Source organism: Daphnia magna, linkage group LG1, assembly GCF_020631705.1.
Source record: "Daphnia magna isolate NIES linkage group LG1, ASM2063170v1.1, whole genome shotgun sequence".
NCBI lineage: Eukaryota > Metazoa > Arthropoda > Branchiopoda > Diplostraca > Daphniidae > Daphnia > Daphnia magna.
The window spans coordinates 2,446,124-2,474,111 of NC_059182.1; the positions used below are offsets into that span (position 1 = coordinate 2,446,124).

Sequence of the window (27,988 nt, forward strand, 5' to 3'; positions counted from 1 at the left end):
CAGCACGATTCTGTTGGCCTTTTTTTTTTTTTTTTGCAGTTCAATACTCAAAGCGTCATAAACCCATATTTTCCGGGGGGATTACATCTACAAAGTCGACTAGACATTTCATATCGGGTAATACGGCAGATGCCGCAAGTCCGCCATTTAAGCAGCACGACGTGCCGCGTGTGTTACGTAAATAGACAGTAATACAGTTCTACTTTTTTTTTTTTTTGCACGGTTTCTTTGTAGTCAACGTAAAAAGAAAAATGGGGATATCGACAAACGCACAGTCTGTAGGCCACAGAATATCGAACGCTAAAGGAGCTGGCCAGTATTGGAAAATAAAGTGTGTTTGTGAACATTCTCCTGTTGGGATGTTGGTGTGCTGCCTCGTGTGCGTCTCCATGACGACAACCTGAGGAAGAAAACCGCTACAAAAGAGTCGATCGTCTCGTAGAACTTTCACTTGGACCGGTATATCCACAGAGATAAGAAAAGACGTAACAGCATCAGAACAAGCCGCAAACACAAGAATGAAGAATCTTCAACCGTTCTGCCTGAAAAGCGAGTGCTTCGAATTTCACGCTAAAATTGAAATTGAAAAGAATTGAATCGAAAAGAAGCGTAGTCCTTCGACAATGGAGTTGGCGGATGAATCTCCTGACGGATGGCCATTCCAGCTGCACGTCGCATCCAACTGCAGCAGTCCGAGCATCGGTGGAAGAAGTGCTGTCAGCAACAGCAGCGGTAATCCATTCTGTCTCTTCTACTCTCCGACCAATAATTCGGTCCGCAACAACGTCATCCAGAGCAGTCGAGCATCAAATTCCTGGATTGCATCTCTACGGAGTCATAGCGGCCATTCGTCATTAATTAGGTAATGGTATGCATTCAGAACATTTGTCCACTTGCAAACGGGGGAAAAAAACAAACAAAAACGGCGTATATTATTGTCAACGTTTTCCCCCCCTCCATTTTGATTCTTATCGTTTCAAGTTTGTTACTAGCCCACACACATTCTATTTTGAATAATAACATCCCGTATATTATAACCACTATTCACGCTGTTTGAAAAAAACAAAAAAAAAATCGAACGCAACGAAGGTATCTATGCAGAGCAGCACTTCATTATTTTACATGTTATCCATGCATGGGAAACTAATCAATACGAAAGGGGGTTCGCTGATGGATAGAGAGCACATTGTTAGCAAACTTTACATGCGCGCTCTACCTTGACAATCGTCGACAATTGGGGCAAACTCTGCAAATGTGGGAGGGTTGTTATAGAAGGACGGTAGAACTTAAAAATCACATTTTTGGAATGGATTTATTTAATCAACCAAAGTAATTGAGGGAAAGAAAATGAGTGATATTAATAGCTTAGTTCGTGAAAGACTTCATCGAAAGCGGCCAAAGAGGTAATACGAAAAACAAATGAAAATCGATTAATTAAATCAATTAAGATGGCGATATTTTTAAGCACTCTTATACATACATGCATTCACGCATTGTGTTATACATTTTATTGAATCTAATTGCGGCACAAATTTGTAGTCGACTGATTTGCATTTCGTTTTTTTTTTTCTTTATTGTATGCCGACAGACTCTATAAATATGGAAAGGGACGTAGGTCGTACATTTGCACACACACACACACACACACACACACAAACATCAAAAGAAAGTGCATCCGGCTAAGTAAGTCGACTTATTGTTGTGGTGGAGCGATGAAATGAGATGCGAAAAAAAAAAGAAAAGAAAAGAAAAAAATTTAAAAAGCGTAAATTCATTTAGAATTTTTTTTTTTTTTTTCAATTGTAAATCAAGCAATGCTTTGGATAGTAGCCAACATCACTACGAACTGTCGAAGCGAGACTGTTCCGGTCGGATCAACTGCAATGAAACCGGTGCAATTCAGGGCAGATCGTTTCCTATCGACGGCCGACTTCCACTTTCGTCTCATTCGCTTCCGTCTACTTCATTCCGGCAATGGGGCAGCCTAGAGTCGATCCATAGGAATCAACGGCTTAAACTGTTGGCCGCCCAATCCACCACCAAAGTCAGGTACATTTCATTAACGCCGATTTACATACATTTGTCCTGAATGAAACGAGCGTCCCACCGCTGAATATCTGCTACGTTTAAAAAGTTTAGTTTCAAAAAAAAAAATATATATATAATAAAGCACCAACTTACTCGGGCATAGATTTTCGTTAAGAGCTTCTGTCTCATTATACTCCGGTAGACCATATAGGACCAGACCAAAGTTTTTCGGGTTGTCTGTATATATAAGCGGCAACAAGCTGCTGTTTTCGAGCTCGCCCCTTTGCTCGCAAGGCTTCGCCTCCATAAGCCGGATTCAACCTGCTATACCTCTGGGCTCTGCGCTTCATGGCAAAATTATAATCCTCCCCTCGGCAGCACAAAAGCTCGATTTCTCTTAGCAAGTTTGGTTGTGCAGAGCCAACCCTCTCGCTGTTGGGATATTCAAATTTTCTCGCTCCCCCCCCCTCATCGCACTTCCCCGTTGGGCTATTGCGAACGGCCACCGGGTAGATTCACGATCGTGATTGGAACAACTGCCATCAACCTGCAACTCTCATCTTCATTTCACAGTTTGTTTTGTTTTGTTTTGTTTTGTTTTCTTTCTCAATTGCAGGTCGCTTTCGGCGAGGGAGTCGACAGCGGCCGCCGAGAGATGGCGTTACATTCAAACAGTACTGGAACGCCGTCGTAAGCAAAGTTTGGAACACAGGGAGCGTTTCATTAGACGTCCACTCGACGATATCCTGCGCCAGAAAGCCATCAGCCAAAGTGTTGAGCAAGGAGCTCCGTCGTGGGATTGCACCGTATCCGGACGATCCATCCTGAAGCGACGAACTGCCAACTGGCGGACGAGAGCAAACCGCCACGTTCATTTCGACGCTATCCAGCGAGATGAGATGGAAGATTGCCATGATAACGACACTCGTCAAAGAGCGAAATTGCCAATCATTCCCATACCGGAGGAAACAGAAACGCTAGAAAACGAGAGCCCCGTGGCAAACGAAATGGATCAACGACTTCCTCCTCTAGCAATTCCTTCCTCCGCAACCGGAATCGCTGCGCAAGGTGCCGAAACGGATGACACTTCGCAGCATTTGTCTCCGGTCGGGCCTAGCTGGGTCGAACGCCAAGTGGCTAAAGTGCGTCAACGAAAGTTGTGGGCCTTCCGCCAGCAACAACAGCAAATACAACAAAAAATGGATCATCCGCCGCCTCGAGCAGTTCTTAAACGAAGTGTATCATTGGTCGTTAACGTCCCTGATGACGAGAGCGACAGAGATAGTTTGGATGAAGAGGAAGACGATCAATCACAAATCGAATTGGACGAGATTGCAAGACATGAATCGCTCGTTTGGCAAGTGATGCTGGATAAAAACGAGCTGTTAGATCCGCCCGATGAGCCTTCGATCGACTACGCCGGATGGCCCAACTTTCCCGCCAGGTTAGCCGTCTCCATCCAGAAGCGACAGCAGCGCTTAAAAGAACGCAGAGCTCACCGGAAGGAAAAGAACCTGAACTGCAACGACGGTGAAAGAAGAAACGCAAACAATTCATTTATTCGCCGGAAGCGGTTCGGCAATAGACTGTCGATGGCACTAATCCGCCAAAGGAAAAGCAAAATTAACGAGAGCCTATTTTTATCCAACGGTCAGCATCCGGCTGATCGGCTGGCCAACGATCGGCAACCGGATAAAACAAATGCGGAAGAGAAATTCGATCCGGCTCCCATCGTTCATAATCCGAAGCCGGAAGATTCAGGCCAACAACATTCAAATGATACCATTTCTTTACAGATTGCCGAATGTCCGGATGAGATTGCAGGTAATCTTTCGTCAATCCATCCGGATGTGGTGGCAACAATTGCGTCTGGCAAAGAAGTCAACAAAATCTGGACGGCCGTCGCCACGGCGAATCCACCGGACGCAATCAATGAAGAGGACGTGACCCAACCGACGATGGAATGCGCTTCCATCAGCCAGGAAACGATAGAAGCCGACGTCTATTATCACGTGGAAGGTCTCAATCCAGTGGCTGATTCGCTAGCCAAAGAAGCGGACGGCAAACGTTACGAAACAGCCGCATCGGCATTTCGTCTGTCTTCGGCCTGCGGACGACAGGAAGAGATTACGGATGAATCAATATCGGACGTGACTGTAGATGATGGACCGCACCTTATCGATCAATCGAACGACACGTCAGATGCCATTCCTACGAGGGGCAAGAAAAGAGAGGCCGGAATGGCATCCAGGCCGGATGCCATTCCGCCAGAGATGTCTGTCACGGACCAAATAGAATATCGCATCGCATCGGCGTTGCAGAATTGCGACGGCACCAATAAAGACAGCCCAGCTTCGTCGACGACGGCCGGCTTATTGTTCCGCGTGGCCGTTGCTGATTTCAAATCAAAACAGCGACGTCCATTCCGCCGGCCGTGGCGACCGTTTCATACTGGAATAACTTTCAAGATCCCACTTCAGAGAAGGTCCATCAAGCGAAGTCGGCCATTCCCTCGGCCTCAACGACATTCCATCCGAGCCCGGAAAACGATCCGACTCATCCAGGGGACTCGGCGATGATGAAAAATGCCCTGGACAAAAAGACCAAAGACGCGCACAACGTGTCCAGGCTATTGTCGCCGTCTCGCTCCTCCGTCCCGACGCAAACCGAGCCGCAATCCGTTTATGATCATCAAGAATTTTGGCCGCCGGAAGCGGCCAAACTAAGCGACCCGATCGACGTCAAAGAGCTGCGAGAAGCGGCCAACGAGTGTCAATGCCTTCACAGGGCCGTCTTGACTTGCCTGTTGCCCGAGGCGGCCGAAACACTGGCCAACCTGGAACTGATCCGTCGCCAACTGAAACGAGCCAGAATCAGGAGACAAGAAAGCGAACATCAACGACAGCCATTGCAAGCGCGTCGCGACGTCTCCTTCGGCTATCGATCCCAACACGTAACACACACACACACACACACAAAATAAAACCTTAAAAAGGAAACAAAAATAAATAAATACAAAATTAAATCAAATAAGAATGTGAAACAACAGTTGCGAGAGATTTTTCATTTGTTTTTGTTTTTTTTTTCGCGCCCATTTATTAACTTCCCTCCTTTCGTATATAGAACCTTGAGCCGGGAGTGCGCAGACGCGCACTTTTTGTTGGACCTTTGGTCCGGGAGTCCCTCCTCTGTTGGATTTTTTGTCGAGTTCGCCGACAGTGTTTGACAGCCTGTGCATTTCAGTCGGTGATGTTGGCTTAGTTGGAACACGGAGCACTGAAGCATTTCCTTGCCATTTTTGTTTGTTTGTTTGTTTTTTTTAAGTTTCTTATTTGCTATACCGCGCAGTGTCTCTTATCTTCATTCACGCGCTTCCCTTTTCTTCATTCAAATTTATTCAAATTTTTTATTTTGCGGGGGGAGTGGGCTGAGGTTTTTCTCTGAAAAAAAAATAATAATAATTCTGCCAAGTGCGGGCAAATCGCGAATCATGTTCGATATTGAGCTTCGACTTCCCGTTATTGGTTCTTCCTGTCGTTTCAACGAGCGGCCAAACATCAGCGATAGACAAATGGCGAAAAAGTGACGTTTAAAAAAACAAATCTGAAAAAAAAAAAAATTGTTGGACATTTGAGAAACGTATCGAATAGTGTCGCATAAAACATTCATCGTTCATTGTTTAAGTGTTTCTACATTTAAAAAAATAAAATAAACATTAAATTATACGCCGAAAAAAACCCCAAGTGTTTCCATTCAAATTTTGTTTATTCCCGTCTATTTTTACAAGGTAAGTCCCCAAATTTTGTTCGCTTTCTTTCCGACTGCACCGTCTTTAAATTTTGCATTCGTTCATTTATGTTGGCATATGTCGAAAGGCCCTTTGCTGTTGAACCAAAACTTGTCGTAACGAATAGCCCAAGTTTGCACATCGGTATCGTTATGAATGGAAATATATGCAGGGCATCGTGAAAGACAATTCATATTACGCTGTTCACCACTCCAACTATTGTACGGACTGCCCCGCTCTAATTTATGAACTTACCAACATGTTGTGCAGATACTGGCGTTCGCGCCATGCCAAGTCTAGAACTTGTTCTGACATCACTACTTGCGCTTTCATCTACAATTTTGACTTGAAAACGTTCGAGTTTTCCACTTGTTTCATCACCAGCTTTACATTGTGAATCATATTTACTCCCAGGGTCTTTTATTTTGGCTAATGATCTCCCCCAACCCCCACCCCCAAAGAAAACACTTGCTGTCCTCCCAATTTCTTCAGCGGAGTAATCGAAAATGACGGCCATGATTGCTGGCAAACAAACAAGCGTATAAGTTTGCCTTGCAGTCTGCTTATTATCCTTTTTTCTCTATTAGCTAAATCTTCATTTACATTAGACCCCCGTTGCGTCGGTACATTTTTTTAAAGCTAAGAGACACCCGATGGCGAATCAAATCAAAAGAGGACGAGAAAAAAAGAGAGAATTTCCACAGATTTACTGGAGCAATGGCGAAAATGCTAGGCAACTGTACAAGCCCCCCGAAAATCAACGAGTGGAAAGAAGTCGTCGAGTGGAAGAAACTTCTTTTTCGTGATGAAAATCTCAATAATCGGCTTTCCCCTCTGCTCTTAGGCCAACCATTTTTTATGTCGAGTCTCCTCTTCTTCAAATGTTCGTTTAAGAAAATGGCGGATTTTTTTTTAGCAAACATTAAGATAGAAAAGATATCGCCAAAGAAAACAGGGGGGGGGGCTTTACGTTTAACACTTCCCAACGTGATATTCTATTGAAAACTATAGACAATCAAAAACAATTGACTTGGTTGTTGTGGAATTTGATAACAATGGGAACGTTAAGATTGAACAAGACGATCGTGCAACAATCGTTGTAAAAGTTAGGGCCATTAAAAACAAAAATGAAGTGATTATATAAGAAACTAAAAACAGCTAAAGATCATTAAAGGCTGGTGGGATTTTAAGAACTAAAAAAATAGAGAGAGGGGATCCTTTTTAAAAAGACGTGATGTATACAGATGATGGATAACACATTTTAGAGTAAGCTGGCAGAGTTAAGTTTTCTTTGCGCTGCATACTTTGTAGGCTGTTTTGCGCTTTATTCTAGTGGAAAGTTGGCGAACAGTAGCGGAAGTGCGCCATTACGCAAAAAGTCTAACTTTTAAAATCGATACAAGAAGCAAAGCTTTTGTTATTCCTAAACTCGAAAGCGATGATGACAACAAAATTCAAGGAGGAACAACACATTCAAATGTGTTTCAAAGGCTAATTGGCAAACAGTTATATATACGTGTCTTGATAGGACGTTGCGTAACGACAACAGTCGTCCGCTGAATAAATTACAAAGATTAGTTTTCACCTTTGCGCGATTGAAAAGGCGCACGCACGAATGATATTAGCGTCTGAAAATGTTATTAACATCTTTGCTTAGGTAATGCGTTAATACCTACATCCAAAGCTGACGCGTCCCATTACAGTTAAACGCGCACAACGTCTCGCTTGGAAACACAAGTTTGGATTTTAAATATAATTGCGTTTATGAACAAGACATCAATTAAGTAGCAAACAAACAGCGTCCTTGAATAGTTGTACGTCATTTTCTGTATACAATAATAGGATGGCTCATGGCTGTTTAGCCGAGAAATGAATCCCTCTGGCGTCCAATTTCTTCAAATGATTTTTAATTCACCGGACGATGTCAATTCAACTCAGTTTTTCTTTTTAAACGACTTTCTTTCTGTTGAACCGATCGCGTTTCAAATTGCAGGCATTTTTACCGCCACGTTATTTCGACGCTTACGCCATTTTTTTTTTGTGTGTCTTTTCTTTTACGCAATAGATTGCGGTTAACCGTTACAACATAAACCCTCGCTATCGGCGAATTCATACAAAACTGGCCGACCGCCTTGACGTAAGTAATTCCTGTCCAAAAACGATGCCCTTACATGTATAATGTATATAGGCTTATTGCATACATGAATATGTAACACGTAAATATACACGACGTGATATGTATATAGAAAGAAGAGGAGACAGCGAAAAGACCCCATCGATTTCAACGTGTGGGCGTAGCAAAAATAAGCAAAACAAATAAGCTTACGTAAATGTGCATAGAGGTTGAAGGCCGGAAATCAAGTTTTCGTTCTATACCTAAAGCAAACACACGGGGGGCATAGACGTAATGTGATTAGAAAAAGACCTGCAATGGGCCCTCAGGCCTTTGGGCGACAGCACGAATACCTGTCACACTATTTCATCGTTACGCCAATTACCGCAAGGTGAAAGGGTCTAACAACACGGTGTATACTACCGCTATTGGTAAAACTTTTAACAAAAGAATCCCCATTTTTTTTTTAAGGATCTCGCACAATGTCCCGCCTTTCTTTTTATTTATGCCAAACTGCATGTTCTACACTATTCAAAAAGGCATTTCGCATTGAATCACGTACGGCCGATTATTCTTATTTCTTTCTTGGCGCATCAAATTCTGTCGCACAGACTGTAAATATGTACGTAACAGCAGCATTGAATGAAAGTAAATCAATCAATAACTTGATTTTGCTGCCAACTCTATCCCGAAAGAAACAAAAAAACAACTTGGGAATTGAATTTCAAAGCATTCTGTCAACTATTACTTTGTTTGTGGCGCATCTTATGAAACAGCGATGCCTTGCGCTTAATCGTTTGGAATAAAATTGAAGGGATTTAAACAAGAAAAAACAATTAAACCAGCGAGATATTTAAAAAAAAAATGAATGAAAAACAATAGGGATCATATGCCCACGTGAAAATCGATACGAGGCATGAAAATTATTCCTTAAAAACACAACTCTCCGTCATTCAGCTGACAGATGATGTGGAGGATCAGCGTGTCAGCAAGAGCCAATCAAGAAAAGTACGTTAATAAAAAAGAAGGCCCTAGGCACAACAAAAGCTCTACATTTATGAAGTCATGGACGCTGCCCTGGTGGCCAGAAAAAGAAGCTAATCAGAAATCAGATCCAGCAACACTGATTGATTGACTCCTCCTCTCCTCTCCATCGGAGGAGATGCTGACTGAAATCTAAAAGTTCGGCGTGAAAGCAAACGGCACCTCCGTAGATATCGATCGATATCTAACATCACGAAGGAGGGTGTGGCTCGTCGGATTAAAAAAACAAAAAAAAAAGGGTATCCCATCTTATTGCACAGACTTTCTACGGACACAAAAAAACGGACATTCAAAATACACGCAGAGCAGACGAACGTGAATTCAAAGGCTATTATTATTCGAACGGTTGTGTACATTTTTAATCCAGCCCCCCCCACCACATGTCACATGTCCAGCAATGCAGTCAATGTTTCAGTATATTTCTCTTTCATATGCCATTACCTGCCGTTCATGGCGGACAAATCGTGAAAAAGTAAGACCTAATAAACAATACCGCAGGGTCTCGAGATTGCCAGTTGAGACGCGCAATGGCCGTCGCCTAGGCAACGTGTGGGGCTTTCTCTTCCTTTTTCAGGCCGAACACGAACCGCAGAAAGAATTAATTTCAAGTTCATAGCACAAAGAGTAGCTAAAAACAAATGCGACAGCGACCGAGTATACGTATTAAATATGTCAAGTTATTTTTGGTTTGGGGGGGGGGGGCAACAACCTAGCGCTGTAAGGAGAGGTCCTTGACGAGTTCCAGCAGTTGGAATTGAAGCACGAGTCAATGTCATAGGAACAAAGACACTTGGCCATTCAACTAGCAAACTTTTGCTCCAATCGCATTGATAAAGGCAATCAACAAAAAATCATCAAATAAAAATAGATTTTGGCCGTTTTTGTTTTCTTCTCCACCAGTCAATAACGCTAATTAATGCAGCACATATCATTTGCAATTCAATAGATCTTTAGCTTTCTTTCGTATGCCCCGTAATCATGTTGTCAATCATTCTTGATTGAACTATTTTAGCGTTTTTGCAACGCCCCAAATCATTTCAAAAGCCGCCTTCGCGACAATGATGGAACGCGCACGTTCCATCATTGACTGCACGTTTGATCACGTCACTAGCGAGTCATCGAGTACACGTCAAAAATGTTTGCCCACAGAGACCAAACGTAAAACTAAAACTGACCACACACAAGATGGCAGACGTCTTTCGCTCTCTCCTCATTTCACGTCTTCTGCATGTTAATCATATACCCTCCCCCTCCCCGCCCACTGACCATCAGTGCAGTCAACTGCTTTGTATATTCCTCGCCCTTTTGTCGCTGTCGGACACCCCACCACCCAAAAGTCAGCCATCCATTTAAACTGTATCCGAAATAGCCGGGGCCTGGAAGACTAATGAAGTTTTAAGACCTAATGAGAATGTGCTGCTGACATGGCCCCCACATACATACACGGCCGTCTATGTTTATTATTGTCATCGTTCAGACTGACGGAAATGTCGAATGCGGTCGTGGATTGTCAGTTTTTATACGCGCACGCAAGACACATTGAAACGATCTAATACTACGTGTTCTTATATACTATTCGAATTTATTTTTCATTTTTTTCTTCATAAAGAAGAAAAAAATCAAATCAAAAGGAAACTGATCCAATCGTTGATTTGCCATCGAAATAAATGAAGCACAAGAATAGGACAACAAACGAGAAGAGTATAAAAGAGAAAGAAGGATCAAACAAAAGGAATTGGCTGTCGAGCTCTCGTGAGAGATCAGAAGGGATCAACAATGATTCAATGAGCTCCATCCGTGTGTCAACGCACTGAAGAGTCCATCGTGTGTCTACACTGCCCGCTTATCAGCCAACGTCCACTTTCTAAATGCTCGCCTCTGAAAATTGCGATATGAAACTCGATCCATAACTTAAATGCATCAAAAATTGAGAAATTGAGACAAAAAAAACGAAAATACTCGAGTTGACGACAGTGACAATTTAAGACTTCGTGCAACCCCCCCCTGTTTTTTAGGCCTTCTCTTCTTTGCCGACTAGGGAATCCGATTTGAGAAAGGGGTTTATATTTCCAGTATATAAGTACAAGAAAAAGTAGGAAAAAAAGAAAAAGCCTGTTTGGAATACTAGTAAGTCTATATCATCGATCGGTGCAACTTCAGTAATGGCGATACGGACTCGTTGTATATGTATATGTACACCATATCTTTTGTTTGTCCGGCCCGCTTCATCGAATGCAAAACTTTTGGACGCCAAAAGGGACGCGTCCATGCGTGAAACGCGATTGCCTGTGTTATAGGCTACAACACAACAAAAAAAATGCCTTTTAATTCAACTTTCGAGTATTACACAGATCCTATTCATCAGCCAGCGACATTAATTTTGAAAAGAGAAAATTACGTTATACGAGCAGAGTTGATGACGATCATTCAATTCCTTGTCGTCAATGAACAAATTCGCACGACGGCCATTTTGAATATCTGGTGGCGGCTATTTTGTGTGACGACTCAAGTCCGAAACTGGTTGCGTATAACATTGGACTCTCTCTATATATATAAAGCCAAACGTTTGGCAGCTCAAAAGCGATAGAGCAATTGAAACAATATAAAAGCCGAACAGTACACAAATAATGGACAATATTTGCGTCCGTGGCAGACTGCATTTACATCGCTGTTTAATGTCGGAGGAAAAAACATAATAACAGCTACGGGGACGTTACATATATTTTTTTGTTTTACTCGCTCGCATCAATCTGATTGGACAACTGGCTCGCGCGCTGTTCAATGGTTATTGACGTCGTATAGTTTCGAATTGCTGTAGCCAAACGGCTTTTTGCTGTTTGATCGTTTCTTTCATACAGTCGTCAGGGCTATATAACACGAAAAAGGCATAAATCCCATAACGTCGACTTTTAAGCGAATTAAACGTCTCGCGAGTTGCAAATAAAAAACTAATGTTAACGAATTCAAAGCTGTTGAGCTAAAAACGTAGAACGGATACGTCAAATTAAAAAAGTTGTTTTTTTAACCCTTTTCAATCGATCAAATAAACTAATGAAAAGTGGAAAGGAAAAAAAAAATATGAAAGTTTTTATTTAGGAGGAGGGGGATATTTGCATATAACCCAAGTTGGTAGAATGTAGCAGCATCTGTCCTATTAGTAATAAGCGTTAAAGCTGTGGCATGGCAATATTTTGTTGGATACTTTTTTTTTTCGTGCAGCTATTTCCCTTTTCCATCATTACGTCATCCTGCTGTGCACCAACAACAGGATACGCATCACGAATTACAACAACAAAAACACAGAAAACCAAAAAGAAAAAAAAAAAAAACTTCCTAATCTAATGGCTCTCTATAGTACAATATAAGCCTCACTTGGCTCTTACGGACACGTGTACTCTTTTCTCTCAGAGTAAAGGCACCCCCACATGTCCACAATGTACGTGAAAACCCAACAGAGAAAGCAAGAAAAAAAAAAATAAAATAAAATAAAGTAAATAAATAGAATAAACATTTTGACCGAACGACATCCCAGTTGACCATATAAGAGAACCAGAGCCTTTTAGTAAACTTACTTTTTTTTTTTTCTTTACCCAGTTTATTTTTTCGCCAAAAGATTGGGTGGAGGGGAAGCGGGAAAAGAGTCGGAGACGCCGACTTATTTTATACGAGCCATTCAGTTTGTGAAAGCAAGACCAATGACCTCCATCAAGCGTGTGATGCTCTTCTCATTTCATCTAGTAGCCTCAAATGGGAGTTTTGGTCGAGGCAAAAGGCAAAAAAAAATAAAAAGGGTGGTGGGGGGAGGGCGAGAGGAAGAACTTTCTTATCACACCGGAAGCTGCGACAAAAACGAGGAAATAAGGCGTGTACAATTTGCTTGGAGGAAACGAAAAGAAAGAAGACACGGATATTTTTCTTTTTCCTACTCCATTCTCGAATGGAGACATAACAGTGAATATAGTAATGTCCAGCAGCTTTTTCCACTCTTTGCCATTTATGCACAAGCATACGTAAAGAATGCGTAAACGGACGGGGCTGCTGCTGCCACCATCCGGTCCATCTCAAAAAGCAATGGAAATGGGGAAATCTGCAATTTTAATTTCATCTCGTTCAAACATTTAGCAAGGATAATTCAAGCAATTATTTTCATTTGATAAAAAACAAAAACGAATCAAGACGCCGTTTTTCCTATTTTCAAAACAAGTCATTCCATTGGATTCGTCTTAAAAATTTATAAAGAGAAGAATACAAGAAGAGGCTCATTAGGTTGATTATTGCAACAATAAGGCTAGACAACAAAAAAAAACGAAGGTTGAAAGAAGCCAAGATGAAAGAAAAGTTGCAACTCTTGTTCAAAAAATGGCCTACATGAATAATGAAGCGCCTACATCTTTAAACCCTCTCAGTTTTCTTTCTTTTTCCTGATAAATAGGAAGCCGTCACAACGCCTAACGGTACACGCATTACAGAGTTGCGCGGTCGGCAGCGCCACAATCAGTCAAAAGTCGAAAACGTCGCCTTAAATTCGACGTCATCATTTATAACAGTCGCTACCACTGCAATCTGTCCTACATCTTTTCTTCTTGGCTGGCGTGTTTGGGAGGAGGAGGGGTTGGGTTGGGATAGTTTGATTGGATTGAACACACGGCTCTCTCACAACGTGGCCCGTGTGCGTGTGTTTTTATGCCTGGGCTGAATCTATAAAGGCTTTCTTCGCTTCCGGGCAATGCTCTTTACAACATCTTTTGAAACTACAAAGTGCACCTCAACTATAAGAGTTTGTCTTTTTCTTTTTAAATTCCGGTTTCTCGGGCCTTTGGCGTAATACCAAAATACGATTTTAAATGTTCGTTTTCGGCTTGGAAAAAATAAAATAAACAAAAGATGTTTACTAATCGGCTTTTGACGACCAAGCCCGCGGTTTGCTGCCCGGCACCGACCTTATAAATCAGCTCCTCAGCGAAACGAGTTGCTCCGTTTCGGGTCGTCGAAACAGTTCGCTGACGCGTTACGATCCAGATGGCCCTTCTTCTCCTCTCTTTCGTCAATCTCAGTGTTGTTTTCTGTAACTCTGGTAACCTGTAGAGATGAAACGTTAGCACGCGCACTGGATATGTAGACGTAACGCTTGACTGCGGCAGCACGAGAAGAGGCGATATATTTAACATTATCGCCTATAGTTTATTCGTGTGACGTACTCGCATCGATTCGGCATAGTTGAGTCAAAGAGCCAATTTGTAGTCCGGCAATGTCTAGTTCCAACTTTGGCCTTATTTTCACCTGAACAAATAGTCGGAACCACTACAACAACATCAAAAGGCGATCGAAAGGAGACACAATGACTTTGTCAAAGAATGTCCTCTTTCGCCAATCAAAGTAAAAGGGGACAAAAGAACAATTCAAGTGCGTGTTTGCAACACACAGAGATAAATCGCTAATATAATTAAACGGTTAAAAACAGCCAAAAATCGGAAGGCAGCAAATTGAGGCAAGATATCGCCATTATTTCAAGAAGCAAAACTTGAATCCCGCAAAATTTTAATAGCCAATCGTTAGCTTCACTTCTTGTAGCTCCCCTCGCGGGCGGGATTTTTAAAACCTTTTGATGTATACAAACAGGGAGCAGCTTCTCTTTTGATCTCGAGACACGCCCTTCTTCACATATCTTTTGTTCGCGCCTATGGCAAGCGATGCTCTCCTATCTAACCCCCTCAACAACAACAAAAAAATGTTTAATCATTTCAGAAAATACGTCATCGATGCGATGGCCAAAAAAAAAAAAGGAACAAATCCAATAAGCAAATGAATCAACGGGATGCTTATGCCCCGCTTGACTATTTAAAAAAATATATATTGCAAAAACCAATATATTTATCAACAAGAGGAAGCCACAAGACTTTAACCAAAAATATCCCTCTTCTCCTTCCCCCCTCAAAAAAAAAATAAAATAGACCAAGATTAATATAGAGTCGAAACGATCGATAGTCAGCTGCAACCAACCAACAAAAAAATGTGACAAATCTATTTTTTATGTTACTCGTCGTTTGATACGTTCTCTATCAGAATATCTCATCGCTAAATATATACACATTATATAGCCAAGATCTTGTGTAGTCTGACGACGTTACATTGCCACATACATCACACAAGACTGGAATAAAAGCCGGCACGAGCCGTACGTGAAACATTTTTTTCTTTTTCTTCTTAAAAAAAGAAAAGGATGCAAAGCCAACCTGGCCAAAATAACATGCGACACTCTCCACGTACTCCATCATAATCTATCGCTTTGGATTTAGTCCTGATCGCCGAAACTGCTCAATTCTGCGCTTATGTATACGGATAAGAGAGTGAAACTTTCTTATACTTGAGGTGTTGCAACAAAACAAAACAAAAAAAAAAAAGCCTATCCATCTGAAAGAAAAGAGTCTGGCAGCGTGCTGAGGGGCTGTTGAAATGTACAGATACAATTTCGTGGCCAGAAGGGGTTTACGCCGTTAAATCCGCAAAGAATGATTGATCGATAAAAGAGAAAAACCGTTGGGCTATATATACGAGGATTGTGATATGGCCATTTTTACGCCATTGGTTGGATCAAACTCAAAACGAAAGATGCACCGTCGGTGTGAGATCGGCGAAAAGAACATGATAGATTACTCCCCGTAGCGCACATCAATGGGCACAAGTTTCCCCGGCCACTTTCACTTTCCATCCCAATACGCTGCCGGTTTGATATATCCCAAGAACTTGTCAAGAGAAGATGATTCCACGAAAAAGATATAAACGCTAGTTTGAATGACAGAGGCCATTTAAATGACAGAATGGGGTGCCATCTTCTTTTGAAATTCCTCTTGCTATCATCGGCAGAACACGACGCGTTGTCTGTTTTTACGATTATAATAAATGCATAGAATTAAAAGAAAAATACAACGACAGATTCGTTTAGAACTCGAATCAGGTACGAGGATATTCAATTCGATTCGATAAATAAATTTCGGAAATTCATTTCGAATACATTCGTTGTCGATTTTTTCTTTTCCCATCAATTATCGATCGTATCAATCAAACAAACGAAATAAAATAAAACAAGATTTTTTAAAATTCATTTACCAGCGAAGGCGACATTGTCCCCCCTCCTGTTCCCTATTTGCTTTGAACTAGTCACCACCTTGTTATTTTAAAAAAATAGAGCAAGTTACCCGACACGTCGACGATTTTAATTTTTTTCAAATTTAATCAGATGAGGTAACACGTGAAAAAAAAATCAAACAATAAATATTAAAAAGCTAAAAATAACTAAATTAAAGGATGGATCTCAATGTGTCTCCCAAGAGAAAGTCTCTGTTCCAGCCGGATCACACTAATAGGACATCCGCCTACTACCGAACGAACCGACACATTTCCTTCCCCTTCCCCGTTTTTTGTTTAAGACTTTCGTGTCTTTTCTGTATCACATTTCAACAATCAAGAAGAATTAAAGTATTCACGACACTTTCATTGTCTCGAATCCAAGTGACAAGTTCAGCGTATAATTTACGCTTTCTGCTGTTTGGTACAATTCCAAGAGAAAAGTGAACTCGTCTTCGTTTAATATTCTACGTTTACTACTGATATCTCAAAAGCTCTTTAATAAACAAATTTAAACAGGTCATGTTTAAAGACAAAAAAACAAAAATTTGAAAACAAAAATGCGCGCCATCTTTTAATGGAAAACCCTCCATTAAATTTAGCCGTTCAGGTGGGGACAACGTCAGCGTCAGTTGACAACAACAACAAAAAAAGAGCAAACCCCAGATGGAGAAACCCGTCAAACTGATGGCAACTGTGGGGACCGAGTAAACAATTAGATTAGCAGCCGAGTGCGGCATTCTAGAAACAAGTGACGGCTAAACTAACTTTTTGTTAGATTTTTATATCACACCCCATGCATTTTACGTGCCCAGACGCGTACGAATCGGGACGGTTCGTATTGTTGTGCAAACACGAACGGAAGGGGAAATAAAAGTTTCGTATATAATCGACGCGATAATTAGTAGGGGGGGGGACTGTGGGTAGAATCGCAATTTATGTAATCAAAATGAATGATGCATGAAATCCAATCGTTTGTCTCGTCTCATTAGCCATCGATTTTGTTTGATTCTCTAGATTATTAGGAAAAGTGGAGTGTTCCAGGAACGTCATCGTCGTCTTTTCTACCTTACATCAAAATAGATCAAATGATTAAAATGTCTGGTAGCAACAGATTTGTTTGGAACTTGTTCGCCTTGTTCCTGGTCAGCCTGATAACGCCTCACATTGCAGCTGTTACGGCTCCTGCCTCAATAAATATGACCGCCATATCCACAGGTAAAAATACAACCCCATTTCTTACATACAACATAACAAATCTTTTTAGAAAAATCAAGCAAATGTATTTAAATGTCATCTTACAATATGTCCCACCTCATCACACAACAAAATGTAGACCAATGTCTTTGGTTAATCGATACCCTCCTTATAAACAGTAACAAACCTAACGCAATAGTCTGTACAGAATATATAGTTTTCGTTGCGTGGGTTTCTAAACGATTTTGACTGTGATGGAAACCAAAAAAAAGACGTTCATCTGATATTTCATCCAACACAATTATAGTCCAATGACCACGTGTACCAGTGGACTGTAAGAGCACGTGCCCAATAATCAAACTAAGAGCTGATGACGTAGAGACCTGTCCGATTTGTTCCCCTATTAGTTAACATCAACAAACGATTCTTTTACGACGCACAAAGCAAGAATTGCCTATCGAGGTAGGAAAACTTGAAAGAAATGCATTACGAGATCCATCAAGTCAAAAATGATAGTCAAATGACGTAAACGGACATTAACACTCCGTTTGTTGGGTCTACCTACAATTCTAGCCAATATATGCAAAACACACAGAAGTCGAGGAGTTTTTTGTCATGTCCAGTTGCACGAGAATGTGAGAAAAAGTACTTGAAATGCTGACGTGGCCTCCAACGTCAAGGAGGACTCACCATCTTTCAAAAGGGCTGGGCATTATAGTCTGGATTTTTAAAAATTCCAAAAACAATAGGCGACGTGTCTTTACGGATAAAATATTACTGATATAAAGATACGCTTAAAAATAAAAGAAGCTAATCGATTTTTTTGAGTTTTCATTGAATGCCGAAGCAAATTCTAAGCGTGTTGGCTATATTCAAAAGAATGAAAGAAAAAACTTGTAAAAATAGCTCAACGGGCATTACTTTAAAGGAACCTATTCAGAAATAATCAACATTCGATGGATTGATGTAAAAACCTTTTTTTTGTTGTGTTGTTGCAAACAATAGGGGAAATCAATACATCGATTTTGCGAAAATGCTCTTCAATAAAGCAAAGATCAAATGGCTTTCTGCAGTGCAGCAGGACAAACGAAATCAGTCGTATCACTTTTGACCAGTTCGGGGCAATCAATGTGTTCGAGATTGCCATCCATTTTCGGCTTTGATCTGACGCAGAAAAAGAAAAGCCAGACTATAAGCAGAAATAGTATAAAAGGTAAACAGCGATGTTGTTTACCTCCTCCAACGGCACCGATGCTTTCATCTAATACGAGATGCATATACAATCGCCCCTGCTACTTCGTAACGAATAATCAGCACTGTCGACCAGCTCCATTGATTTAATCATTTTTTCATTATCAATTTCCCCACAAGATATTCCTGCTAAAATCTTTTCTTCATTGGAGTGATGCCACAAAAAAAATGTACTTCAAACGATACGCGATTCAAATCACTTTCTAAATCATAGGCGCTTTAAAAAAAATAATCAACGGCACTTGCAAAATTTCTTGAATCCATCTATGCCTCTAATAATATACATCTTCGTTAACCTCTCGACTGCACGACTCCGCCTTTCTGCATCAATGATGAGGATAACGATGAAGGACATGACAAACAAGCAAGACATTTTCACAAAGAAGATTAGCCACGCTAATTTCTTCTTGCACAAAGCGTCTAATAACAAATGAGACGCAACGGTATAAACAATGGGACCCCGCCACACAACACAAGAAGATTAGAACGGCCTCAAATACTAGAAAAAAACCTAACGCCATACAATATTAATCAAGTTTTGTTTTTTGACACATTACAGAAGCCAACGTAGAGGACAACAGGCCAGTAGTCGTAGCCGGTGGATCAGGTCTTCTAGGGGCGTTGGCCGCTCCGTTGGCGTCCAGCGGTGTCGCTATCGAGCTGGAAGAGCTCCTTCCAGAAATAATCGAAAACGGCACGGCCAGTCACATGACCATCTTACAGGGCGAGACCGCCCTCTTACCTTGCAAGGCCTACAGTCTCGGCCAGCGAACGGTACGCATTTTTATTTTATCTTTTTAGAGATCGACGTAAAAGAAATTAATCAACGTCGTGACGATGGATAATATCGATTTCATTGGGCTATTGCTAATGCTTCGTCTAGACGTGGCTGCTCGTGAAAATGTTTCATCCACCCAAGGCGGTGATGACAAATCCAGGCTGTTATTGTTCGTCATATAGATCGAAAATAACATTTTCTCCCTGTCGCTCCATTTTAAGAAATTCTGATTCATTTGTAACTACGTTCTTTTTTTTTCCATTTTCGATGGTGTTAATGTCGTGCCTCTCCTCGCTATTCACGGCTTGCACAATTACACGAACAAAGAAGAATATGTTGCGATATGGAAAGATTGGACATTTGCTTGTAAAATTTGGATGAAATCGATAGGGAAAAAAATAAATGTTGGACTTTATGATTGTCCGTTGGGCGATAAAGGCAAGCTTTGTCTGTTGACGTTCATCCGTCGTTCAAAATCGAATACTTTCTCCGGTAGATTAAAAAAAAGAAATTGATTTTTAAAAAGGGCCATTTTCTCGTATCGCTATCCGGTTCTTGTAAAAAAAAACCAACAAAGAATCCAACAAAACAAGCAGCCGCCACAGATTAAAGAAAAATTTCTTTTTGTGCTTTACAAAGAGAAAAAGAAAATAGGTCCCGAAGCGACTCATTAAAAAGTCTCGTGTCACGACTGTGCACGTCCAGACGCGGCAAACTGAGTGCTACATGAATAGTCAATGGTAAAATTCCAGCCTACACTCATTTGACGAACACAAGACAAGTTTATTTCGATACTAACTCCTATAGACACCGTATGACGCAAGTTTTTATTAGTCCCTTCATGCATATTAACAGACAAAAAAGCGACATCTCTCGTGCCTTCATTTCTTTTCCTTTAAAACAAAAATTATCAAATGGTAGGAGATCTTTCATAATGAATAAACCATCCTATTGTGAGCAAAAATCGTTTGAACTTACTGGCTAACATGAACTCACGTAGGAAGAGACACCTTTAAAACAGAATGCAAATCCACTAATGATCCTGACTGTAGAAAAATAAAATTACAAAAGAAGGCGCCGATTTTACGGTGATGCTGAATCACAGATCGATGCACATCTGAACCCAGATCAGGCAAATACATCATCCACAAAAGAGAAATTCAAACAAAAGCAGCGTTAAAACTTTGTCACTTTAGGAATCGATTTTCGTACACAAACTTTTCGAATAATATCCTATTTACTGAGGACACAATATCCACAGAGATCCACGGCTTAATAAAAAAAAAATAAAATTAAAGTGTTCTTCTTTTATACCACCTCCATAAAGTGAACGTTAACAAAGAGAAAAGGACCAACTTCTGGCTGTAATTTATCAAGAAAGATGACGCTTGAAAGTTACATTCCAACGCATTTGTCAAGGATTCCTACTTCCTGTCTATAGCCCGCCAAATGATGAAAACATATTGCGAGAAGACGTGATACTAAAAATGTCTTTCATTTGTACCAACGTAAAAGTTTCTTCTCAGCACAACTCGCTTATTCGGCAGTTTGTCACGTCGATTAAGAAAAAATCATAAAAAGTGCCATAAAAGGATGATAGTTCTGCTCAAATCTAAGCCGGAAACAAAAGGCAATAAAAGACGAATTCTTTCGCAATGTTTGATCGTATGGACGCCATTACATCCTACCGTATCAACACGTTTCAATTACAATTGATTTAGTAGTTGCAATATTTTTGAGCTCAGAAAAGTAAGATATACATTAACGATACAGTTAGACTGGAAATTGCGTAGATTTGTCTTACTTTTCAAGCAAGGGAAAAAAAAAGTGGAGTAGAAAAGAGATTGTCTTTATAAAATCGTCATTCAAATCGACCGCATATCAATTTCTTGGAAACAAACAAAAAGAATTCCGAAAACAATGGTGAAACAACTTGTTTTGAGTGCATTTTCCTTTCGCACGATTAACTCCATCTTGCGAGCGGTGTTGTTTAAAGTTATCAAATGGATCTCTAGAAAGCTTTAGAAAAAGCTCAAAAAAAAAACAAGCAACATCGCGAAAAGAAGAAAAGACGAGAGTGGAAAAAAACTCTAAATCGATCGATCCTCTTTTCTTTCCCCCTACTGACGAGTGTTAGAACGGCAGTGAATGGCAAAAGGCTAGAAATGTTTAGAAAAGAATGCAAAATAATGACCTAGCTCAACATGTTTGCTTCAGCAGGAAATGAAAACAAACGCAAACAAGTCGATAAAAGAATTACAATTACAGCGAATATAATTAATCAGGAGTTCTTACCTTCTATAGTGGCGTCGTTATTATCACGGCTAGCATGCGAACAAAGATGGCTGCCGGGCCAGCAATTCTTGTTGTTTGCAAATGTGATGCTTGTTGCTTCACATTTGCCACGTGTCCCATCACGAATATGTGATTTCATTTTTAGTGGTTGCTTCTGGCACGGTAGTTTCTGTAATATAGCGTGAAATTACTCTTTATTAAGCGAAATAAGATTTCGTGGAAGAGAACGACTATTGCACTCGATTTCAAGTTTGTTTCGGGTTCAATTAACTACAAAAACACTTGATACATGTACAAAAATATGGAAATCAAAATGAGAGAAATACTCACACAATCAAGTACCAAAGTTGAGCTTTTCTCTGCTACATTTCCAAACGAATTTTGATTCTTGGAACTCGTTTGACTCTACACACTTTCAGTCATTCGTCGTATTTCACATCGACAAAACACAACTTTAGAAGTTCAAGATATAATACAAATTGAAAAGTAGTTTATAGCCACTTTGCTGCAGGATTTTAAACACCTCCATTCCGAACCGAAATTAAATCAGAACTGAATTAAACTTTCGAACCAAACCATAGGAAACTTCTGGCTCTGACCTTGTACCACTATCTCCATAAATATTGGATCCCTCCGAATGGCGGGAAATTTTTAGCACTGCTGCAATTTTTGTTCATCGTTAAGAGAATTGTATTGGCATGAAGAAAATGTTCTATAAGCAAGAGTGAGGGAAGGGGTTAGAAAACAGCCTTTTGCAAAATAAAAGCGGTATAAAACTTTTCCCGCCATGTGGAGAGGTCCGATATTTATGGGGACGGGTGTACATTCTATTAAAGGCAGGGGGAAGAAAAGGTTGTGGTACCTAAATGTGCCAATAATAAAAAAAACATTTCCATACCCCCAGTTTTAGTTTTGTTTACCCTCCCCTTTTTTCCAGTGATTTCAGGGAAAACAAATTTATTATCCAACTTGAATATTTTGTTTGTCACGACAGCCCGCGACAGCCATTTTGCACAGCAACAAGTCAATTTCACAATCGCCATTTTTCCCTCTGAGAAATAGGTAAATTGCAATTCCTTAAAGTCAATAGTTGCCAGATTGATCGTATATCTATTTCAGAAAAATTAAAAAGAAGCTAGACTACTTTGTCACAATAATAACGTTACATAACATACACGAATCTGCCTGTTTGCTAAATTCAAAAAAAAAAAACGTACTTGAAGGACAACGCTGGTTGTTCTGCCTCGTCGACAAGCAAGGTCTTATCGGTAACCGAGACTCTCAAAGCGATCTGAATCTTGTTGTCTACGCATATCCGTTTCCGCTGTCTAGGTTTGATTATTGGATGTACTACAGTTTTACCTTGACGACACCATTTGATATACGATCTTTGATACTTTCCTTCCCACAAATTCATAATAATTATTGGTGTGCTTCTGGAAAAGAATCGACTAGCCAACGTAACGATTCATATGATTCATCTTTTGCTCAATTGTTCTAAGTAACCTCCTCCCTTATCTCAAACTTGATTAGAACTGTGACAACGAAACCGCCATTGTCGACCAACTCTTTTTGTCGACTTTTTTCTTTCATCGAGTGGCGGATTGTTGAGAAAAAAATCAATGGAAAAGGAGGAGGTCCTGAAGAATACGAATACCAGGAACTGTGCAAATGCCACGTAGGTGCTATCCTAATTGAATAATGAGCCTACTTCATTCATGTGACGTTTGTTACTAGTTTTTCTTGGTGAAAGAAGATTAAAAGTTCAATCTGAAATCGTAGAGTTTAAGCCTCTCTCTCCGAACAAACGCCCAATCAAAAATATTCTTTACCAAAAAAAGATAAATTAAAAACGCATTTGAAAGCGTCCCTGGATGCTTGTTATTCTCCTTTGAACTGAACTAAAAAGAAAATCATTTGATTATTTGTGCCAGCACGATCGTTGCACAGCAGCGTACGAGTCCCATCAGTTTCCTGGGCTGCGTATTTCGTTCAAAAAACCCTATCAACCATCACGTTGTTTGAAATGCGCAGAAAGTGCATTAGAGCTGTCACCAGCTTCTGTTTGAATTAACCAATAGCTTCGCACGATCGCAGGTCTCTATATACATTAATGGTAGAAGAGGTGGTAATATTACAATCTCCCTACACAGCCGACAGCGTTGACGAAACTTCATCATCAGTCAAAAGACGTCACGCAAACTTCTTCCTCCAACACAACACTCCATACACGAACATATTGTGATTACTCTTGAATCGATGACATTTGGCTTTCGGCGAATTACTCGCATTCGTTGCAAACATTTCACGTTGTTTATTTGGTGGTGTGCCCTTAAGGTTTCACCTATAATTCTGTATAATCTAGAGAGATGAAATGAATTTAAAATGTGATGCAGATATTTTTGATCTTTCTGACAGGTCTCGTGGATTCGACGGAGAGATTGGCACATCATGTCGTCTGGTAGTCACGTCTACACGGCCGATAGTCGATTCAGCGTTCTTAACCGGCCCGGTTCACCTGACTGGATTCTCATGCTCAAATCGCCACAGCTCTACGATTCCGGCACTTATGAATGTCAGGTAATATCAATATTTAATCAGGGAAAGGTCAGTGCCCTACTAACGAACAGAACATCCTAAATGTTTGAAATATATTCTTCGGGTATGTTTTTTGCTTTCATTTTGGCGACCAAAATGAATCATCCCGTTGATTCCGGCACGCATTGGCCGGCCTTCCAGTTGGACTTTTCAGATGACTCAACGTCATGGGGCATTTTTAATGACGTGCATGTTGTAAAATGTGAATAGAAGTTGAACGAAGAGAAAGACTGGGCTTTAACGCAGCGAGTAATGAAAAAAAGAGCAACAAAAGAATATCCGAAAAGAAGAAAAGTGTTCACGTACAGAACAGTACGATGTTGGCAAAAGCTCAGAAATTGACCCTTTGTCCGTGTATGAATATAATACGTAACGATCCGTAGAAAATACATGTCGGCGCTAACAAAACTCTTGCACAGAAAGAAAACAAAAATTAACCAGGCAGAAAACCCTAAAGTTTTTACGTCTAGTTTGTTTTTTTATACTATATAGGCAAACGCGAATCAAAGTTTGTTATTTCTTCGGTCACGAAGAGTTTTGTAGCAAGTAGCTGCCGTTCCCACCGTTCTATCCTCGTTTCATAATTGATATGCCCCGAACACGATCGTGGGAAATTCTAATATCTAGATGTGGTGATTTCATCTTTTCTCCCGAGATAGATTGCAGGTGGACAGGGACAAGTTTCGCACTTTATCGAACTTTTAGTTTGGGCGCCTGTAGCGTCCGTAGTCGAGGGTGGCGAACACCACGTCGAAGCTGAGAGTAACATCCAGCTGCACTGCAAACTTCACCCGGAAGCCAAGAACCTTCACAATAATAACAGCAATGGGAACGACACAAACGCCAATAGCGGCGTCGAAGAACAACAGATCAAATTTCCTCAGCTGACTTTACCCACGGTATAATTATCATTACCTTTCATTTTTGATCTAATCAAGTCGAACAATTTCATCGTACAGGTGGGAGGAGGCGGCCTACCGTTCGTTTGGTTCCATAATGGCCGGCCGTTGGTTCACGGCAGCAAATCATCCGCCGGGTTAGGACTGGTGTCTGTTTTCTTGGAAGGCGTATCCGAATCGGACGCTAGCAAAAGAGACTGGATGGCGTGGACCAGCCGTCTGGTGATCCAGCGTGCAGATCCGGCTGATTCCGGCAATTATACCTGCGTACCGTGGAGAGGCAAGGCCGCTTCTGTCAACGTCTTCGTCTCACAAGGTGAATTGCGATTGTTTACACTATCAATCGATATTGGATCCACCGCCACATGCCATCATAACATAAAAACCCTGGACACACACACACACACACACAAAAAAAAACGAAACTTTTGATCTGCCATTTCTGTTTCCAGCACAGCAGACTATTATGAACAAACAAATTGTTGATGTAATTATTCCGTGCTAGACGCTCCTTCGACGGCTATAAATTTCCAGACAGGAAAATTGTTTTCTCACGTGAAACTACTCACGGATCGTATAAGTCATAAGATTCCCGAGGATCGTAAATCTCTGATCGAATTATTGGCATGTTTGCTACCGATGAATTATTGTCGTCTGGAGAACGGGGAAATATTTTTCGGATTACGGTGGGAAAACGCGTTCACGTCGCGGTTAAATTACAGGGGCTGGAAACGGGGAAACTAACGACAGTAAATGTACCGTTCCGAAAGCAGCAAAAACGAGCGTTATGGCGTTTATAGATAAATACTTGCAAGTTGGTTTGAAGATTCTCGAGGGACAAACGGTAAAAGAAAATAAATGTGCGTCTTCAGCCAGCAGAATCGATTCTTTGGCTCGTCGCGGCTCTTACGAGTGACGCGTCAAACATTTTGCAAGGCCACTTATTTTCCTTGTGTCGGTCACGAATGAAAAGCGTTAGGCAAACCGTGGAAATGGGGAGACTATCTCTTTTCACACGCCATACGGTCGTCGTGTTTTTGTGTGCACACGTAATTATCTATCGATCGTTAGAGTAGACCCTTAAGATAACATTCAGGTGAGTAACACGCACGAGCCGCTTTTCGTTGTTGATGGCCATCGTGAATGAAAAGCAATTATGGCCTTTTCTTTTTTCTACAATTGAGTTCAATTGTACCGCATTTGCTTTTTACCTTTTTTGATTATTAAATGCAACTGGAAACGTGAAAAATAAGTTTTGACGGTGAGAGTCTTGAAGCGGGAAGAATAACCGACAAAAATGGTACAGGAAAATAGAAGCAAATTGACTTTCGAGAGTTGCGCCAGAGAAGCACAAACAACTTGATTTTTGTGTTGCAATATTTTCTGTGACGCAAATCGATAAAAACAAAAAAAATTCTTTGTTTTGTCGGGGTTTTTGAGTACGCGACATCGTCGCTGTGTCCGTCTGGCATTTGCCTATAAAATTCCGCATTTTCATCACGTTATCATATTCTTCCTCCAAACATTCGTGGCGTGTTTGTGGCATCTTTACACAACCCCAGACCGAGACATCACCAACTCCTCCTTCTCGTTTCGAATTGAGAAAAAATAAAATCGACTTTCAAGTAAAAAAAATAAAACGGACACGAGAATAGCATTTTTTTGTCCATCTAGATTTTTCTCTTGTTTACCTTCGTTTTACCATCTGCCTTGGCCCTTTTTCAACTGCATTTTTGCGTGTCATTGGAAACCGGACATTTCTACCCACTAGAATGTTTGATGTCAATTGCACATCTGCTGCATGCTATATATATCGGAGAGCCAACAGAATTCGTTTATCACAGTTCAAAGTTTTTCAAACATTTTCCCATGTCAATTGAACCAAAAAAGGGCACAATGAACTCGTGGACCCGGTTTTTACCCGGCCAAAGAACCGATTAAAAATTGTTGGATCGATTACTGCAGCCTAGATTTTAATATTAGACTGTGGACAAAGACCGTTGCCCTCTCTTATTCAATCAAGAAAAATTGAAAACGTCAACGTGGCGATCAAGTTGTTGTGTTGGTAGAAAACCCTTCCTTAAAAAATACGTATCCTAGGATATACAAATTCACTCTGCTTTTCATCACACGCACAGCCATACGTTATGTGAGCTAAATAATAGCCATTACCTCGCGTTGTAATCAATCCTCGTCTAAATAACTTGTTTTTTTCTCGATCAAAGGCGACGCAGGTTGACGTAATAGGCCGCTAAATGCTTTGCGAGAGTGCTTCTTTGATGAGACTTCCTTTCTGCGCCTGGACACAAAGGAGGGCAAAAAAAAAAGTATTGTTGCTCAGCAACCTGTTGTCGATGGGATTATTTTACCTGTAGACATTATATTCAATGATGTGTAAACGTCAAACGTTTACATTCTATGTAGTTAAGCTGTATGTGACTTGTCTAAAAGGTGGAATCACCTGGGTTCGTTTTGCTATACGATTCAAGGCAAACCTGATAACACGAAAATGATCGCGATTTAGTAGTCGGAGAATTGATTTTTTTTTCATCATAAAATAATATTTAATTTATTTTGATCGTATTATTTAGGTGATCGACCAGCGGCGGTTCAAAGACAGTCGGCCCTGAAATCTTCCATTCCACTGAATGTGCTCATCTTTGGGCTAAATTTTCTTCTTCTTCAGATGCCTCTTCAAAACCGATAACTGCGGTCTCTTTACGTTGTACCTTCTTTCCTTTTTTATTTTATGGTATCACTCGAGTCCTTCTTTTTATTGATAATCCCATAACTTCATCGTGCCCATACGTGTACAAATTCTTTGCTCGATAAAAAAATAAATAAATAAACACAAATTAAGCTGACTAGATTAA

General features: G+C 40.6%; 2 protein-coding genes and 2 long non-coding RNA genes across 7 annotated transcripts; 3 read left to right on the forward strand and 1 right to left on the reverse strand.

Moving 5' to 3' along the window:
- The first annotated feature begins 243 nt into the window (after positions 1-243).
- Positions 244-5,510, forward strand: LOC116936480. Its single transcript, XM_045180561.1, is given in 5 exon segments — positions 244-862; positions 1,813-2,049; positions 2,645-4,400; positions 4,402-4,439; positions 4,441-5,510. Coding segments are annotated over 5 exon segments (2,841 nt in total). The 5' UTR covers positions 244-623; the 3' UTR covers positions 5,012-5,510.
- Positions 5,129-27,982, forward strand: LOC116936485. Of its 2 annotated transcripts, XM_045180494.1 has the most exons (8): positions 5,129-5,815; positions 7,881-7,952; positions 17,123-17,315; positions 19,105-19,319; positions 24,037-24,198; positions 24,876-25,115; positions 25,176-25,431; positions 27,707-27,982. In XM_045180494.1, the coding sequence occupies exons 3-8, from the start codon at positions 17,186-17,188 to the stop codon at positions 27,820-27,822; spliced, it is 1,119 nt and encodes a 372-aa protein (XP_045036429.1). In that variant the 5' UTR covers positions 5,129-5,815; positions 7,881-7,952; positions 17,123-17,185; the 3' UTR covers positions 27,823-27,982. The 2 variants fall into 2 exon arrangements, with proteins under 2 accessions (XP_045036429.1, XP_032799519.2); XM_032943628.2 differs by lacking the exon at positions 7,881-7,952.
- Positions 12,089-22,165, reverse strand: LOC116936493. Of its 3 annotated transcripts, none has more exons than XR_004401761.2 (3): positions 21,949-22,165; positions 21,619-21,787; positions 12,089-13,059 (listed from the first exon to the last, which is right to left on the reverse strand). It is a non-coding gene; the product is annotated as an uncharacterized LOC116936493 (long non-coding RNA). The 3 variants fall into 3 exon arrangements; XR_004401759.2 differs by lacking the exon at positions 12,089-13,059 and adding an exon at positions 13,093-14,051; XR_004401762.2 differs by lacking the exon at positions 12,089-13,059 and adding an exon at positions 19,315-21,482.
- On the forward strand, positions 22,451-23,394 carry LOC116936495. Its single transcript, XR_006652508.1, has 5 exons — positions 22,451-22,680; positions 22,738-22,886; positions 22,951-23,078; positions 23,152-23,296; positions 23,356-23,394. It is a non-coding gene; the product is annotated as an uncharacterized LOC116936495 (long non-coding RNA).
- Positions 27,983-27,988: the final 6 nt, after the last annotated feature.

What these genes read in the sequence shown, in the direction of transcription:
- LOC116936485 (XM_045180494.1), top strand. Translation starts at nt 17,186, where the DNA reads ATGATTAAAATGTCTGGTAGCAACAGATTTGTTTGGAACTTGTTCGCC. An exon ending in CCGGCACTTATGAATGTCAG is followed by an intron (nt 24,199 to 24,875) that starts GTAATATCAATA and finishes CTCCCGAGATAG; the next exon opens with ATTGCAGGTGGACAGGGACA. An exon ending in CTCAGCTGACTTTACCCACG is followed by an intron (nt 25,116 to 25,175) that starts GTATAATTATCA and finishes TTCATCGTACAG; the next exon opens with GTGGGAGGAGGCGGCCTACC.